Source organism: Triticum aestivum, chromosome 4A, assembly GCF_018294505.1.
Source record: "Triticum aestivum cultivar Chinese Spring chromosome 4A, IWGSC CS RefSeq v2.1, whole genome shotgun sequence".
NCBI lineage: Eukaryota > Viridiplantae > Streptophyta > Magnoliopsida > Poales > Poaceae > Triticum > Triticum aestivum.
The window spans coordinates 734113802-734130214 of record NC_057803.1 but is presented as its reverse complement, the minus strand read 5'-3'; the positions used below and the strand labels follow the sequence as shown (position 1 = coordinate 734130214).

At 41.6% G+C, this 16413-nt stretch overlaps 1 protein-coding gene and 1 pseudogene across 2 annotated transcripts; one reads left to right on the top strand and one right to left on the bottom strand.

Moving 5' to 3' along the window:
* The first annotated feature begins 1270 nt into the window (after positions 1–1270).
* Positions 1271–2182, top strand: LOC123084441 (uncharacterized; annotated as a pseudogene).
* Positions 2183–5929: 3747 nt separating this feature from the next.
* Positions 5930–15478, bottom strand: LOC123083465 (uncharacterized). Of its 2 annotated transcripts, none has more exons than XM_044505506.1 (2): positions 14230–15478; positions 5930–6369 (listed from the first exon to the last, which is right to left on the bottom strand). In XM_044505506.1, exons 1-2 carry the CDS (start codon positions 15399–15401, stop codon positions 6345–6347), a joined length of 1197 nt encoding a protein of 398 aa, XP_044361441.1. In that variant the 5' UTR covers positions 15402–15478; the 3' UTR covers positions 5930–6344. The 2 variants fall into 2 exon arrangements, with proteins under 2 accessions (XP_044361441.1, XP_044361440.1); XM_044505505.1 differs by lacking the exon at positions 5930–6369 and adding an exon at positions 13283–13723.
* Positions 15479–16413: the final 935 nt, after the last annotated feature.

Genomic DNA, 16413 nt, shown 5'->3' with positions numbered 1-16413 from the left:
GCAGCATCAACTTCATGCATCACATGCAGCAATCGATATACTTGGTAGCCTTGTATTCCTATTGGTGCCTTGTTCATATGGAAAGTTCTTTTTTTAGGGGTTCATATGGAAAGTTCATGCCTTTTGATCTATCCACAGCCACAAATGTTGATGCCATGTTAAAACACTTGTTTCCTCCAAGCGCATAGTGGTCTAGAGAGAGAGAGAGAGAGAGAGAGAGAGAGAGAGAGAGAGAGAGAGAGAGAGAGGGACGCGTGGATTAGATGTACGTGCATGTTCAATGCTTGGTACCGGCGCATCGAAAGTGATGCATGGATGAGATGTGTATGATCTAGATTACATCTGCATGTGACATCGGGAGCCAAAATAATTTTTTCTCTATCAACACATAAAACTACTTAAAGTGAACAGTGATATTCACAAGGGTAACAGTGATATTCACAAGGGTAACAGTGATATTCACAAGGGTGCGTACGGCTTTTCTAGAGGTGGACCCATCTTACAATTTTGACTTAGAAATAACTATTTCTAATTGAGGATGTTGATGTTTTATCCAAAAGTTAATTTGTGGTTCTCCCTTGAGGAACTATTTGTAAATATGGGTAAGAGATGAGCAACTTCAAAGTTACAATATTTTTTGTGCAACCATTAAATTGATGAGGGTCAACTTGATCGACTGTAAAGATAACATAAAGATGGAAATAAGTCATACAAAAGGATGTCTTGAACACATCTACACAAATTAGAAGTATTGATGCGAGGAGATCCAAAATGAACACCCACATATTTGTAATCTAATTATTTGGATATCCATTATCAAGATGTGTTGCATTAATGCACTTATGGAAGTTCGATCTGTATTAGTGGGAGAAGATTTAAAATGAGCATATACCTATTTGTGAATGAGAGGGAATTAATACAAGAAGATCCAAATGGTAATCAACATGTTTGTACATAGCTATTACTAAGGGCATTTACAATGATGGCATATGGATACATATGTCCCATGACAAAAAGTAGTTTGAGGCATCTATATTGATTTTTTTTTTCTCAATGCAAGCTACTACTAGTGGGTCTCATCAAAGAATAAAAAGTAGACTATCACTACACATGCATCCTAATCTCCACTTCAACTTTTTCAACTTTATGCACTAGACCACACCTTTTCTCCTCAAGCACCTGCCTCCTGCATAGGATCTCGCTTCCCCATCCGAACCTACCTTTTCTGATATCCGATCCTACATGGCACGCGAGGCATAACCCTGGGGCTATGCATTGGCCATGCCCAAATCACCCCTCCGCCATCGCTACCTGCGCCTTCGCCGGCTTTGATTTCTCCGGCTCCTTCCTCCCCTCCATTTCCGGCTGTACCTGGAGTCCAATTGACTTCTTTGACGGGTGTGCCCTCCTGGCCGGCATCCCTATCGGAAAAAATTTGCCAGACCCATCCTGGTGAGCTTCAAGGTGTATGGCAAACTTTTGGTCAGGTACCTCGCCGTGTGCAACCCGGTGCACTGCCGCTATATAATGTTGCCCACCATCCCCGTTGAACTCCTCAATTTGGAGACTTTGAGGAGGACCCCTTACCATTCATGGTGATATGGTTGGCGCAATGCAAAATGAATCTGCTGCTTCTGGTCTCCTCTTTGAATGTACAATGGCATGTTCTGCTGCTTCGTTTGTAAAGTGTGAGCCTGGGCTGTCCAGTTATCAGCTTGTCCATGGATACTTCTATTGGTATTTGCATTTGTGGAATGAGTTACTTGTGCTTGACGTGCGCATAAAGGAGTTCTCTGTTATCAACCTCCCATCTGAACAACGAGCGACTAAGAGTTTTGCCGTTGTCGAGGCAGCAAAAGGAATGCTGGGGATACTCACCATACGTAACGGCTATGATAAGGACAACAAAGATCAACGGTAGTGGCTCGCGTATTCCATTCTGACAAATTACCAATGGCACTTGGAGAAGGTCATCCGGTTGCCGGTAAAGCATGTACGTCTGACTGGTGTAGCTGCAGGATACTTGCTCATATACGCGATGTACTCTAGATCTTCACAAGAGAAGTACTTCTTGCTGGATCTGTAGACTTTCCAGGTCGAGTTGTTCACTGCATTTTGCAAACACTTACCTAGACGACTGTACGCTGGTTTCCCACCATCACTGTGTGCGCCAACTATATGAAGCGGCGAGCGTGTTATCTACTCTGTGCTTACTTCTATTTTCCTTGGTCTCAGTGTTATGCAACAAAGGAATAAGATTCAGGCATTTGCTATATGAGTTGGTCAAGTTGTTCGCGCTGCTGCCTTAGTCAATTTAGTGGAACAGTTGAAACACTGAGACCAAGTAAGATGTCACATATATGAGTTGTCTGTTCATTCCTGCTGTTGAACTGCTAAGCAGAAAGGAGGATGTCACATATATGCAAGTAATCTTAGTCACAAGTATATTATTGTTATTGTTACTTTCAGCTGATCTGGGCAAGTAACTTTCTTTAAATGGATGCAGCACCTAGTCCTTGAATAAATTGGTCTCTTGAATGGAGACCTCGGCATAGTGCATTCTCGTCGTAAAAACTCTAGGTTGGTTAATCATATGCACACATGGAAATTCAGGGCGTTCGCAAAGCACATATTTGGAGTCTTGTTCCCTGTTTGGTAGGTTCTTCTTTTCATGTAATTCAATGCTACTGGGCAATGCCATTCAAAGATCCAGTCTCAAGTTCATACATCAGATGCAGCAATTGATATATTTGATGCTTGGTCGATGTACTCGGTAGCTCTATATTCCTATTGGTCTATTGCTCATATGGGAAGTTCATGTTGTTTCATGCAGATGCAGATGCTGATGTTGTGTCAAAGAAGATGGTTCCCCCAAGCGCGTTGAGGTCTACGAAAAGAAAGGTGATGCGTGGATTAGATGTATTAGCTTGATGTATTTCCAAATTCTGGCTATTTACAAATCATTGAATATGTCAGCATTTTGGATGTATTTGCTTTGACCCCATGTTGAAAACTATGATGTGTGTGTGGGTGAGTGCTATCCTTGCGTACACTATTTCCCAGCATTTGAACTTTTAGGTACGGACTAGGTTCAAACCACTGAATCTCTGAACATATCTGTTACTGCAATGTGCATGACTAAAAGATTGGGTGTGCCCTCCTCAAAGTCTTAGTTTACTTGATTTGGTGAACTCCGGCAATGGAAATGTCTAGAAGAAAGAATGTGTATATTGCTGCATAGAATGACTTGGCTATCTAGCAAGGCATAAACATCCCTACTGCTAGCAGATACATAAACAGCTCCCTACTGTCAGGGCCAAATTTTTCTTCAGGCCTTAGGTGTGCATACCATCGACTCTCTATATATATTTCTAATATTGTACGTGCAGAAGCTGTCACTCGTTCCTTTTAGGCGAAAGTAAATTATGTGATGATGGAAAACCAACTTATTGCAAAATCTTTGGTAGCGGTCCTAAGCGGAATCTGCATACAATCTTCTTTGCTGCTGATCAAGTAACTTGCTGATAAGCTCCAGGACCGAATTTTATGTTCCAAGAGATCAAAATATTCTTTGGACTCAGCTGAGAATCTGTTCTCCCTCTCCTGCGCAAGGCACTAGAATGATTCAGGTGACGCATAAACAGACCCAGCAGCTCCCATGATCTGCACTAAGCTCATTGTCTCTTTTGCACTTTCAAACTGGCAATACCTGAAGAAAATTGTATGGTACATTTATGCTCCGAATCTTGTAAAAGAACATGCCATTTAACATGAACATACTAGTGGAGAGATTTATATTATGAAAATTAAAATGCCCAAATGAAGTTTGTTTAGCTCCAGCGGCGGGATGTAATAAAGGTATGCTGACCCAGATTATGCGCATGGGCCAAACACACATGGTGATGTTTTGTACTTCCCCAATCAAGTGTCCCGGTTCCATGATGGACCCCGAAGAACACTCCTCAAGCTAACATCAGAGGTAATGCGACTTCATTGATGAAACAATCTTGTCTAGTCGGAGATCCTGATGCTTCCAAGTCCTAGGATGTCTTTGGGTTTCGACTACATTGCAAAAGCAGTTTCCAAGTAAGTGTAAAACTTGTTCCATCACGTACACACGTGTTGCATGGTGATATTAACCTAGCATATCAAAATCTATTCCAACAAAGACGAAAAACTTGGACTTAGCTTTTACGCCTTGCACATCCTATGCAAGATAGTTTTGTTGTGAGTTATGATCATGTTCCATCTCTCTTCTCATGCTTAAATAGGAACACTATCACATACATTACCGTACCACTTGATATCATATATGTGCAACAACCATGCGGTGAATGCTTTCATGCCCACCATAAAAGGAGCATGTGGGCATGTCTGAACTACTATGATTATCCCCTCCCTCAGTAAATTGCCTCACTGATAGATGTTCTGGTCATAATATCCACAATATACATCCACATATAAAAAACCCATCAAATGATCGTTTGGTAGTATTTGCTGGGAAAGTGGCAATTGAAGGGTGGGGCTGGGGACGAGTGTGCATGCCCTTAAACACAAACATACTTTTTTTAGTAGAGAGGTTTTAAAAATATATATAGAATGATTCATGCGACATATAAACAGAATGACCAAATGAAGTTTGTCTATCTCCCATGGCTTTCTCGAGCAGCTATTAGCTAACACATTGATGCATACTTATTTCTAGAGCACGTACGCTTATGTATCCTTTTAAGTACACTTATGTACCCTTTTAGAGGTTAATATACATCATCAATCTTGTTGGAAGCAGAGAGTAACAGAAGCGCTGGAACTCCAAAAACAGAGTACTCTGCTTTCTTTTCCAAAAACAGAGTAGTCAGATGTATTCACAACCAGTGTCCACTATACTCGATAAAATTCAAAAGGAAAAAGGGAAACGATGATGTGCATCTCAAGCTTGTAATGAGGTGGATGACATACAAACAAACAAACCTCGAATCCTTTAGAAACAAAGCATACAAACTAAAAAAAGTGAAAACAAGTCTACTCTATGGTCGATTAGGGCATTCCTTACAGGATGGCATGCATTACACTTTGAGCATATAACTTTATCCGAGCACCTCTTCTCGACCACAACATCAAGAGCAGGCATATATGTTCAGCTTGATTCAGAGTTAACTCAAGCTTTATATATGTTTAGAAAATGCTACTTAGCAATTCAAACATGATGCGTCATCACTACAGTATAGGACCAGGAATTGAACAAGTAAATATGCCTCATTCTGGTATCACTTCCTCTTCTTGCGACATGACGCGCTCGGGGCCTTCTTTCCAAGTGTTGTTGGTGTCTTTACGTAGATGAAACAAGATGAATTTACGACACATGGCAATATAATAGAAAGCACATGAATACAAGCCTACCAATTACACGTATTTATTTATATAACAAAATAATAGCATCAGATAGACCAATAGCTACTTTGCATATTCTAATGTGCATATGGCATGAAGCGACAAACTAAAGTTTGCCAATGTGTACTATAATGGGCATATGGCTCCACAACCTAAACTTTACACGATAACACATCAACAAACTGAAAATTTCATTCGAGAAACAATTTATAAGGTCGAGTCTCCATCAAACCAATTTAGTTTGTTTCTTCTGGTTAATCCAAGGAAAACTGAACGACCAAGCAGCTTATCATTTAGTATTTACCAATTGAAGAAGGGAAAAAAATTATGCATCAAATAAATTATAGGAAAGACTAGAAACATAACCCATCTAGAAATGTTTCTAGCAAAAAAAGGGCCATATGGTGGAAGATGTGTTAAAACTAATGGATGAAGAGGCAGATGCATCCAGAGGAGAAAATAATGAGAGCTAAGAAATTATAGATGTTTTATTTTATAAAAGAGAGTTCGCCTCTCCGATATCCATTACTAGATACTACCAAGTCTTACAAAGAGTTCAAACTAAAAAGAAAATAAAGGCGGCAACATCAACTACGCATCCAAGCCACTTAAGGGAGACGGAGGGAAGGACCATCCCCCCCCCCTCACACTTCCCTCAAAAGCACCCTGATCTAAGGCCTGTCTCACAGAATGGTCCAGAACCAACAAACACGGTATCAAACAAGGGCTGACACGTCTAAGAGAAACAATACTTCTACCTTATTACATAGATATGGATACAATCTAGCAAAGAAAAAGACAGTGGAGAAGATATGCTCGGAGATGTGTCTCACGATAAGCAGACTATCAGTGCCTCCCGAGTGTAGAACTCCAGATGCATCATCCCGCTAAACCATGAGCCGCCATGAAAATCTCCTCGACAACTTTTCCAACCTGTCTCACTCCTGCCGCCATCAGCTTACTTCTTGCAGGGTATTTCTGCAAAATATTCCAATCATGAAGCCATTTCAAAAACAGATTAACTAGAATGCAAGAGCCATCCACCTTGTTATAAATAATAACCCTATTGCGCAATTTCCATAAAGTCCAGCAAATGGCGGAAATTCCCACCATTACTAGTCCTCTTTCCTCTTTGTTAATTTTTTTCACCCAAGTCCAATAACAAAATCTATCTTATCAGGTTAAAAGCACATTTTAATATATTCCATAGTAAACGAGCCACTAACAGGAAAAGAAGAGACGATCAATAGTTTCAACTTGCCCACAAAAGGGGCACTTTTTGTCACCTTTCCATCCTCTACGGAGCAAATTAACTTTTGTGAGGATGTTATTCCTAAGAGCTAGCCACATGAACACTTTTACCCTAGGTGGCATTTTAATTTTCCATATAAAGAAATGTGGTATTTAATCCCATTTTCAATCAAGTGTCTATAGAAAGACTTGAGAGAATAAATGTAGTCAGTGTCCATTTGATGAATGAAGCACAAGCTTCTTTGATGTGATCCCACAATTCAAGAGCATCTCCAGTGAGGGTTCTCCTAAATTTTACAGTCAATTCCATTATCCAGGACATCTTTGAGATTTTTTTATCAAAGCAAATAATATATAATCTTGGAAAACTAAATTTGTGAGCTTTGGGCCCTATCCACCAATCTTCCTACATCTCACATTTTTTCCATCTCCCACATTAAATCTAAAAAGGGAAAGGAAATGATCTCTATGCTTTAATATTTCACACCAGAATTGAGAATCCCCCAGCCTGCTGTGACTGCATTCAAGCATTTTTTCTTCTCATGTTTACTAATAATTATTTCCTGCCAAAGAGCATGTGAATTTAGCAGTTTTCACCACCACTTGCATAATAATGCTTTGCTCACCGGGGTTAAATTTTGTATTCCTAGTCCCCATATCTTTAGGTTTGCTAACCTCTGACCATTTAACAAGATGGTGTTTTTTCTTATCATTATTTTCTTACCACGTCAATCTAGCCTAAACAAATCCATGCATTTACAAACACCCACTAGCAGCCCATAGAAAGACATCATAAAGTATGGGACCCTAGTCAGGGAAGACTGGATCAGAGTGATCCCCCTATCACTAGCTAGTAATCTACCCTGCCAATTTCCCTTCCACCTTTTCCTCAAGAGGTTTCCAATGTTTGTTCCTAACCCTTTTTCATCTACATGCAACCCCAGATATTTCATAGGTAGAGTGCCAACAGGGCAGGTAAAGATTTTGGAATATTCATTTGCCTTATCGACAACATTTTCCAATAAGGAAAGTTCACCTTTATGGAAGTTAATTTTCAGACCAAACATTTGTTCAACAAGGCAGATCACATACTTTAAATTGTGTGCACTTTCATAATCATAATGCAGCAAGAAGATGGTGTCATCTACATATTGCAGCATGTTTATCCCATTTGTAACATTTTCATCTAGGACCCCCTTTAGTAGGCCAGTTTTCTTAGCATTATCGAGCATTATAGCCAGGGCATCTGCTGCCAAATCAAAATTTAAAGGGGATAAAGAGTCCCCTTGTCCTAATCCTTTGTGAGTGGGAAATTAAGTCCTCAAGTTATCATTTACCTTGCACAAACTTTACCTCCTCGAATAGTTTTCATAACCCAATCTATGCATTTGTATGGAGATCCCTCATTTTAAACATTTAAAAAAACAAAAGACCATTTAATTTTATCATAGGCCTTTTCAAAATCTACTTTAAGAAGCAAAGCACTTTGATTCTTTCTATGTATACTGTCTAAAGCTTCATGAAGAGTTAAGACCCCTTCCATCATATATCTACCTTTAACAAAAGTAGTTTGAATTGGAGAAATAACTTCAGCAACCACCAAATTGAGTTTGTTCATCAAGACTTTGGTAACAATTTTAAAACTCACATTTAACAATTTTATCATAGGCCTTTCCAAAATCTAATTTAAGAAGCAAAGCACTTTGTTTCTTTCTATGTATACTATTTAGAGCTTCATAATGAGACAGGACCCCTTCGATAATATATCTATCTTTAACAAAAGCAGTTTGAATTGGAAAATAACTTCAACAACCACCAAGTTGAGTTTGTTCATCAAGACTTTGGTAACAATTTTAAAACTCACATTTAACAGACAAACAATTCTCAATTTTTGAATTTGATTTGTATATTTATATTGGACACTAGGGTAATAATGCCATAGTTCAGTCTGCTGATATCCGTTGATCCTTCTGTAAAATCATCTAAAAGAGCCTTCAAATCATTTCTTAAAATAAATCGCAGAAGCGCAAATAAAATTCAGTAGTGAAGCCATCTTGACAAGGAGATTTACTATGAGCCATAAAAACAACATATTTAATTTCCTCTAGAGAGAATTTCTTAGTCAATTTGTCACTGTGTTCTTCACAGTTTTCCTAAGCATTATCAGCATCTAATGAAAAAGAAGAATCATCAGGAGGACCAATTTTTTTTTGTAGAAGAGAGTGATGTAATCCATCAAGTTTTTATCTCCTTCAATTCTCCCTTCCTCTTGGTATAGACAAATAATTTTCTTTATCTTGCGCCTGCCATTAGCCTTGGCATGAGAAATGTTTAGTGTTGCCATCACCCTCTATCAATTCATCTACTTTAGCACTTTGTTTCCATTTAGTTTCTTCTTGTTGGAGGAGCCCCCTCTAGCAATTCATCTACTTTAGCACTTTGTTTCCATTTAGTTTCTTCCTGTTCAAGGAGCCTATCCAACGGGGCTCTAAGCTCCATTTGTTCATTTCTATCTTCAGTAGTGAGCCTAAAAATCTCACAGTGCTTATCAATAGCATCAAGCTTAGAGGGTATATCTTTTTTAGCTCTATGTACCAGGCATTAACCCTTTTAATTTAGTTCTATGTAATCTAAACCTAGTTTGCCATTTATCTCTATAGCTACCAGTAATGTTTGGATCGTGCCAAACATCACATACAATTTTGTCAATTCATTCTCTCAAAAGCCAGGAATTTTCAAATCTAAATATAGGATTAGATCTCTGTATATCATCAGAATCTAGAAAAAGAGGAGTATGGTCAGATTTTTTTTCTCTGACCAAGGCAGAAACCTGTGTCAAAGGGAATGTCTCTTCCCATTCCACACAAAAGAGAATTATGTCAACCTTTTGAAAGGTGGGGACAGGGATATTATTTCCCTAGGTGAATTATCTACCATGCATTTCTAATCCTCTAACCCCAGCTTGTTCCAAAATAGCATTAAAGAGGAAGCTCCGGTGATCAGGAGAACCTGGATAGTTTTTTTCAGCGGCTTTTCTAGTTAAGTTAAAATCTCCACCTATTTAATGAGGGTTAAGATTATCTTGGCAAATTCTAGATATTCGGCAAGGAAAGCAGCCTTTCTATCTGGGTGGGCTTCCCCATAAACTACTATCAGGTCCCAAATCAGCCTTGTTTTCAAATCTTGAACAACCAATTTGATGTGGTGTTCACCTTCACCTTGTGAAATCACATCAAGCATAGTATAATTGACCACTAGTAACATGCCCCCAGATTTACCTCTAGGAGTAACATGCCAATGAAAATCTCTACCAGCACATATGCTTTGCAAATAAGTTCTAGAAAATTGTTGTCTCATAGTTTCTTGTAAGCCAAGAAAACAACTTTCATATCCATGATCATTTATCTAAGAAATCTTTTCTTAATATCAGCACCAAAACCTCTCATATTCCAATAGATACATCTCATCTTTTTTCCCAAGATTGTTCAAAGGTTTTGATAATAATAGAAGTTTTGCCACCAGAATTTCTAGTGTTTGTCTTTATTTTTCCCTTTTCTGGAGAGAAAGTCCCTCTCAACTTATCCCAATCATCAATATTGTCTTGATCATGTTGTATCAATTCTTCTAAGCTATGCTCCCCAGTTTCAATAATATGTGTTATTTCAGGAATGTGGACATTTTTTGTATTTGTATTATTATTAGCAACCCACAAATCAATTCTAGCATGTTCCAATGCTTTAATAAGCTTAATATTGCATTCAATCACATCAATATTTTTACCTAAACTAAACTCCACACCACTAGCCACTTTCCGCAACTAAATATGAGATGGAAGCAATAAAGTAGGAGAATTATGCTCACCGTAGTTGTCCTTCTTAGCAGCTCTCTCTTTGCTAAAGCAGTAATGATGCGATCTTCTTTTCCTTTTGAGCCTTTCACATCTTCTAAGTCTCTGTTCTTCTTTTAGTTCTAGTTCTCCTCTTCCTATCATTTTGATGTTAGTTTCAATGGAATCTTGTTCCTGGCTGACATTATAATCAAGTGCCTCCAAGTACCCTAGCCCTATTTCCTGTTCAAGAAATTCCATTTATGCCATGCTTTTTCCTGTAGCCACACCTTCCCCTAAGCTCACCACCATCCAAAGTCTCATTTTCCCTCTCTAGACTTTTATCATTAGATTGAGATTCTCTCACTTCATCAACTAGCTTTAGATTAATTTGTAGCAGTTCATGATGACTTTTCACCTCTCTCTCTCTAGACTTTGTTTAACAATTTCTACTTCTTTCCTCTTTTTCTCTTCCATCATTAGTTGAGCAGCCTGTCTGGCAGCCATCTCCTCTGCCAATCTGAGCCTCATGAGCAAATTATGTTCCTCTTTCCTGTTCACAGCCACCTCTTGCTCTATATTACCACTACAACCTCCCAACAAAAGCTTTGCTCTGCCCATCCCCATGCACAACATGTTTGTACTGTATAAGCCCAGGCTCCCCAGGCTTACATTGTGTTTGACAGGGTCAGTTTGTCTGTTCTTCTTATGCAGATCATTGTCTCTTTGCTTAGGCACACCTTCCAAAGATAAGAAGTCAAATATTTTCCTTTTGTTCCCATCATCAAACTTATACCATCCATGTTCTGCAATGGACTCAAATTCAAAACCAATGTCATACAAAAACATATCTTTTGTAGTGATTTCAGTCCCAGCTGGCATCTTGTGCATGTCTCTCACCCCAACTTTCAATCTAATTTCTTCTTTTGAATGAATATGTTCTACATCAACCTCCACCACAGGCCCCAAAGTAGATCCAATCTCATAGATTCCCTGATAATGTCTCAAAGTGTCAGGCTCCAGAAGTTAACCTCCACTATGGCCCGTGTTCCCAATAGAGTGAATTTCTCAAAAAATATAATTCCACCAGCTTGGCCTTGTTAGGGAATCTCATTAAGAAAGTTTTTGGACTTTGAAACTTATCTCTCCATCTCCATCCCCATTCAAACATTTTGCTGAAACCTTGAGATATAGTAGTTTCATTCAGTTGTCCTAAGTAAACAGTTATCAGCGCCTTAGGATTGGCATGTTCTGCAATAGAGATGTCTTTTTTTATTTTGCACCAGCAGACAGCCAAGCCCCTTAGCACTATATCCTACATACTTTGCAACAAGTTTAGTCTGCTTCAGCACAATACACTCTTTTGTGCTATGTGAGGGTCTTTGGCAGACCACACTGAACTCGTTTTTTAGATGCCCCTATCCCTTACACTTGGCACAGAATAACTCCTTTGACCCACTAGCATTATTTTTCTTGTTTGAGTCTTTGCCCCCATCTTCTTTTCCAACTCCTCGAGTTTGTAAAACCGCCTGCTTAGGTACATTGGCAAGCAAATACTGATATTGCTGTGTAATTTTCTCCTAATGCATAAATCCAAATTGGCCCAAACCCAAGCCAACAGGAACCATTTGAGGGTAATTCTGGTTCGGCATAACATCAACCCCCAACCCCTTGCATCTGTAAATTGCTCCCATGTCCACCAGTTGAAAAATTGAATTACCTGCTACAAATCCATTACCAGCCCCAAAACAATTCTGCCCAAATTGCAAACTATCTTGCTGACCCATAAATCTAACAGAGTTATACCCTCTTGCCTAACTAACCAACAAAATCATTCCCTTGTCCAATTATATCCCCTTTGCTTCCAGATCCACTACTATTAGTCCCAGATCTGCCTCTGAAACCACCATCTCTCTCTCTACGGTCGAAATTATCCGGGTCTCTATGATCTTGCCTTCCGAAATCTCTGCTATAATTGCCCCAAAATGTACCAAACGAGTTCCCTCTCTCCCAAACCACCTCTCCTCATCCTTGGACGCCAATTATCTTGTCTCTCAGCCATCCTTGGTTCTTCCGTCAGCAGATCTTCTTCTACTTCTTCCCTCCGAGCTCTATCCACCGCCACTCTCTCGTTAGCATTTGGTGATGACAAGAAGTGTGGCTCCGACGAGCGAGGGAGCGAAGTCCAGGTGTTAAATACCCCCAGCCACCCAGTTTTATCTGGGCCTCCACACCAAGGCATCCCACTAGGCCCAGTGCTAGTAGGCCCAAAGCCCTCATCAGTAGTTCCTAGGCCCAATCCGCTGTCACTTCTCAAGCTACAGATCTCAAATATGTGAATCCCCCTCCCAATTGAGCTCAGAAGAAAAAACCTCCAACATCTCATTGGTGGTATTATGTCAGTCATCCTGATCTTTTCAATCTCAACATCTGTGATACATATTTTTTTCCTCTAATACATTTCTAGTGAAATCATCGTCCCCTTCTATATCCATCAAATATCTAGGAAGACGACATAAATCACAAGCTTTGGGAATGAGATGCTTAATTTTTATCATTGCTAAATCATTTTTTTTTGTTATGGTATCTTCCCCAATCGGGAGAATTGACAGACGGGAGATCATTCTGACAATCTACAGCACCCCCCAATCTGTTCATCCTCTATTTTTTGTTCTGCATTTTTAAGTAGCAAACTCTGAACACGTTCGTTCATTTGAGTTTTAGTTCTATGATTCGCTCCTCTGATACGACCACGTTGCATTTTCATATTGTAATGAGAATCAATACGATCTGGGAAATCCATACCTACTTTGGAGCCACTAACGCCCCCCCCCCCCCCCCCCGTCAGAATCGTCACCTGAATCCTCGCTAGCCAGCATCCAGAAGCGGTTGCTGGCTAGCGTAGAATTCATGCATCATTTCCCATGAGTTGCGCCGAGTGGCGGGGGGTCGGAGTTGCTGGGGGTGGTGCCAGTTGGGTGGAACGCCGAGGTGGAGCGGTCTGGGGCACCATCGCTGGCATGCGAGTCACCACCAGCCCGTCCTGGATCACAAATCGGGGCCAGAGCCGACGCCGGCGCTAGAAGGGCTAGCACCGTCTCGTGGAATCGGAGTGTCCATGCCCGCATAGCCAGAGCCAATGGAGTGGTGTCGAACGAGATGAACGCCGCCCACCTCTGCGTCGTCACCCTCACCGACGAATTGGCCTGATCCATCGCCCACATGAGGATCTTCAGTGAGTGTCTGCTCCTCGCCCTGCCAAACAATGATTCCACCTCCTTTGTTAGGCCATCTCGAATCGCTCACGCTTCGGCTTGCAATTCCCCTTTTAGAGATTCAAGGGCTTTGTAAACAGCGAGTGTTTGTAACCATGTAAAAACGAACTGGCAGAACTACCTCATCGTCTTTGACAGTCCTACAAACAAGGGGTTGGGTTTGCTACTCCCTCCATAAAAAAATGTAAGACATTTTTATGCAAAACAAGAAGAAGAAAAGAAAGCAAAACCAAAAATGTCTTACATTTTTGTACAGAGGTTAGTATTAAACTGCAGACAAGGTTAGTATTAATACACGACAAATGCTGGGCAAGATATGACTTGGCTGCATCCATAATCAGCACTGTTTGCAAGCATATAAGGAGCAAAGTGGCAAAGCATGTTATCTTCAAACAAATCCCTGCAACACATTGCTATTTGCTGTATAACAAACACGAATACCAAATTAAATAAGAGTAAGCAAAGAGTAAGAGATAAGACGCTCACCGCTTCAAATAGTTGGTGCACACAATGATGGTGGGAAACCAGCATATAGTCGAGCATATAAGCTCAGCGAAAAACTCGACCTGCAATGTCTTGACGTCCACGGAAAAGCATCCAAATTTCAGCGCCTCTTGTGCAGTTGTGGTGTACAACGCTTCTAGGAGCAGGTATCCCCCGGCTACACCAACAAGAGCAGCATCGTTTACTGGCAATTGGATGACCTTGTTAAAGTGCCATTGGTTATTTCTCAGAATGGAATACGTGAGCCAAAATGGGTCACTATCGTTGTCCTCGCCATAGCCTTCAGTGAGCATTCCGAGCATCCCTTCTGCTGGCTCAACAAGGACAAAACTGTTAGTCCCTCGTTCAGGTGGGAGGTCGATGGCGGACAACTCCATTGCACGCACGTCCAGCACAAGCAACTCGTTCCGAAAATGCAAATGCCAATAGAAGCATCCGTGGACGAATTGACGATTGGACAACCCACCATGAGAGTGGATAAATGAACCATCGGAAGCAGATGTAGCCTGACCACTCCATTGATCAAATGTATGAGCATGCCACTGTCCTTGTCCACCCAAAGAGGAGTAGAAGACAAGAATGAGCAGTTTGGTTGTGCATTGCGCCACGCACATCACCCTGAATGATAAAGGGTCCTCATTCTGGCCAGGAGCAAGGAAGGCCTCCAGATTGAGGAGGTCCAGCTGAGGTGCCAGCGCTTTCAGGTCGTCTGGAACGGCGGGCAGCAGGACATAGCGGTGGTGAATGGGGTCGCACACAGCGAGGTCCCTGACCCAAAATTGGCGGTCTTCTTTGTCCGCGGGGCCGGCGAGGAGGGCGCGTCCGTCAAAGAAATCAACTGGACGCCAGGTATGGCCGGGGGTGGATGGGAGGAGGGATGAGCAGGAGAAGTCGAAGCCAAGGAAGGCGCGAGCGGCGACGGCCGAGGGGTGCGGTGGCTGGGCTGGGCTGAAGGTGTCTTGGAGCAGGCCGATGAGAGGCGGCGGGTGGAGAGCGCGGTACCGGCGCAGGAAGGCGTGGTCGGCGATGACACGGCGGAAGGAGGGGCAGGTGGTGGAGGCGCGGGCGAGGTCTTCGGCAGCGGTGAGGCGGAGGAAGATTTCCTCGAGCATCACATCCGGTATATCGGCCATGGACGTCGCCGGCGGTGCCATCTGGGTGGTCGGGTGGGGATTCGGTTTGAGCTTCTCTTTTCTCTCTCTCTCAGGATCGGCGACTGCTGCGTGTTCGTGCGCCGCCGTGGGAGAGGAAGAGAAGGGGCTAGGAAATGGGGATCGGGGGCTAGGGTTCAATACTAGCCCGGTAGGTAAAAATAGGACCAAAAAATCCCAGTAGGCTAAACAGCAGGCGGGCCAGCGGGCCGGCGGGCCGGCCCGATTAGCAACTGGGTCGTGCCTGGGTTGCAGGCTGTAGCACGCAGGCCAGCACGGCATGACCTGTATAGTAATCATGCCCCGGCAGGCCATGTCGTGACAGGCACATTTACGATAGGCCGGCCCGGGCCATTTGGCCAGCTTTGACATCATGTGGGCAACAAGGGTATTTTGGTCCTCCGTTTTACACCCTATAATAGTACAGTATAAATAATATGTTTAAATCATGTAGAAAGGGGAAAAACTTGACTTTTTTTTGGCAAAGCACTGCAAAAGATGAATACCCATGAAAACTGCAAATTGCACACGCCGTCACAACCATTGTGTTTAGTTGGATCAGTACATGTCATCGTCGAGGTGAGAGTGTTGTCGAAGTCATCACATTTAGGTTAGTTTGGCCTTTGGTGGCTTTATCATGTTTTGTGCGGTGGTACAACACTGTGTATATTAACTTCTCCGTTTTTAGATCCTTGGCCCACCTTGAATTTGTGAAATTGTGATGTTTTTTCCCATGAAACGACTACCGGGAAATCCTTCCATAGTCACTGTGATGACCTTCGTCAACAAAGCGTCACGACAGTTTTCAAGAGCTTTCATATAATCTCCAATGAGGATCGGTTGGAGCACGTAGGAGTGCCACCACTACATAAGCCATGTCTGACTAACGCAAGTAGGAAGCGGGGGAAAGCATTTTGAAGTACAAAAATGTTGGGGTGAAATGCTGGTACTTAAACTAGGGTTCTTTCTTAGCGCTAATCTTGGCTTTTTCAGCAGTTAGTTATAGTGTGCCTTT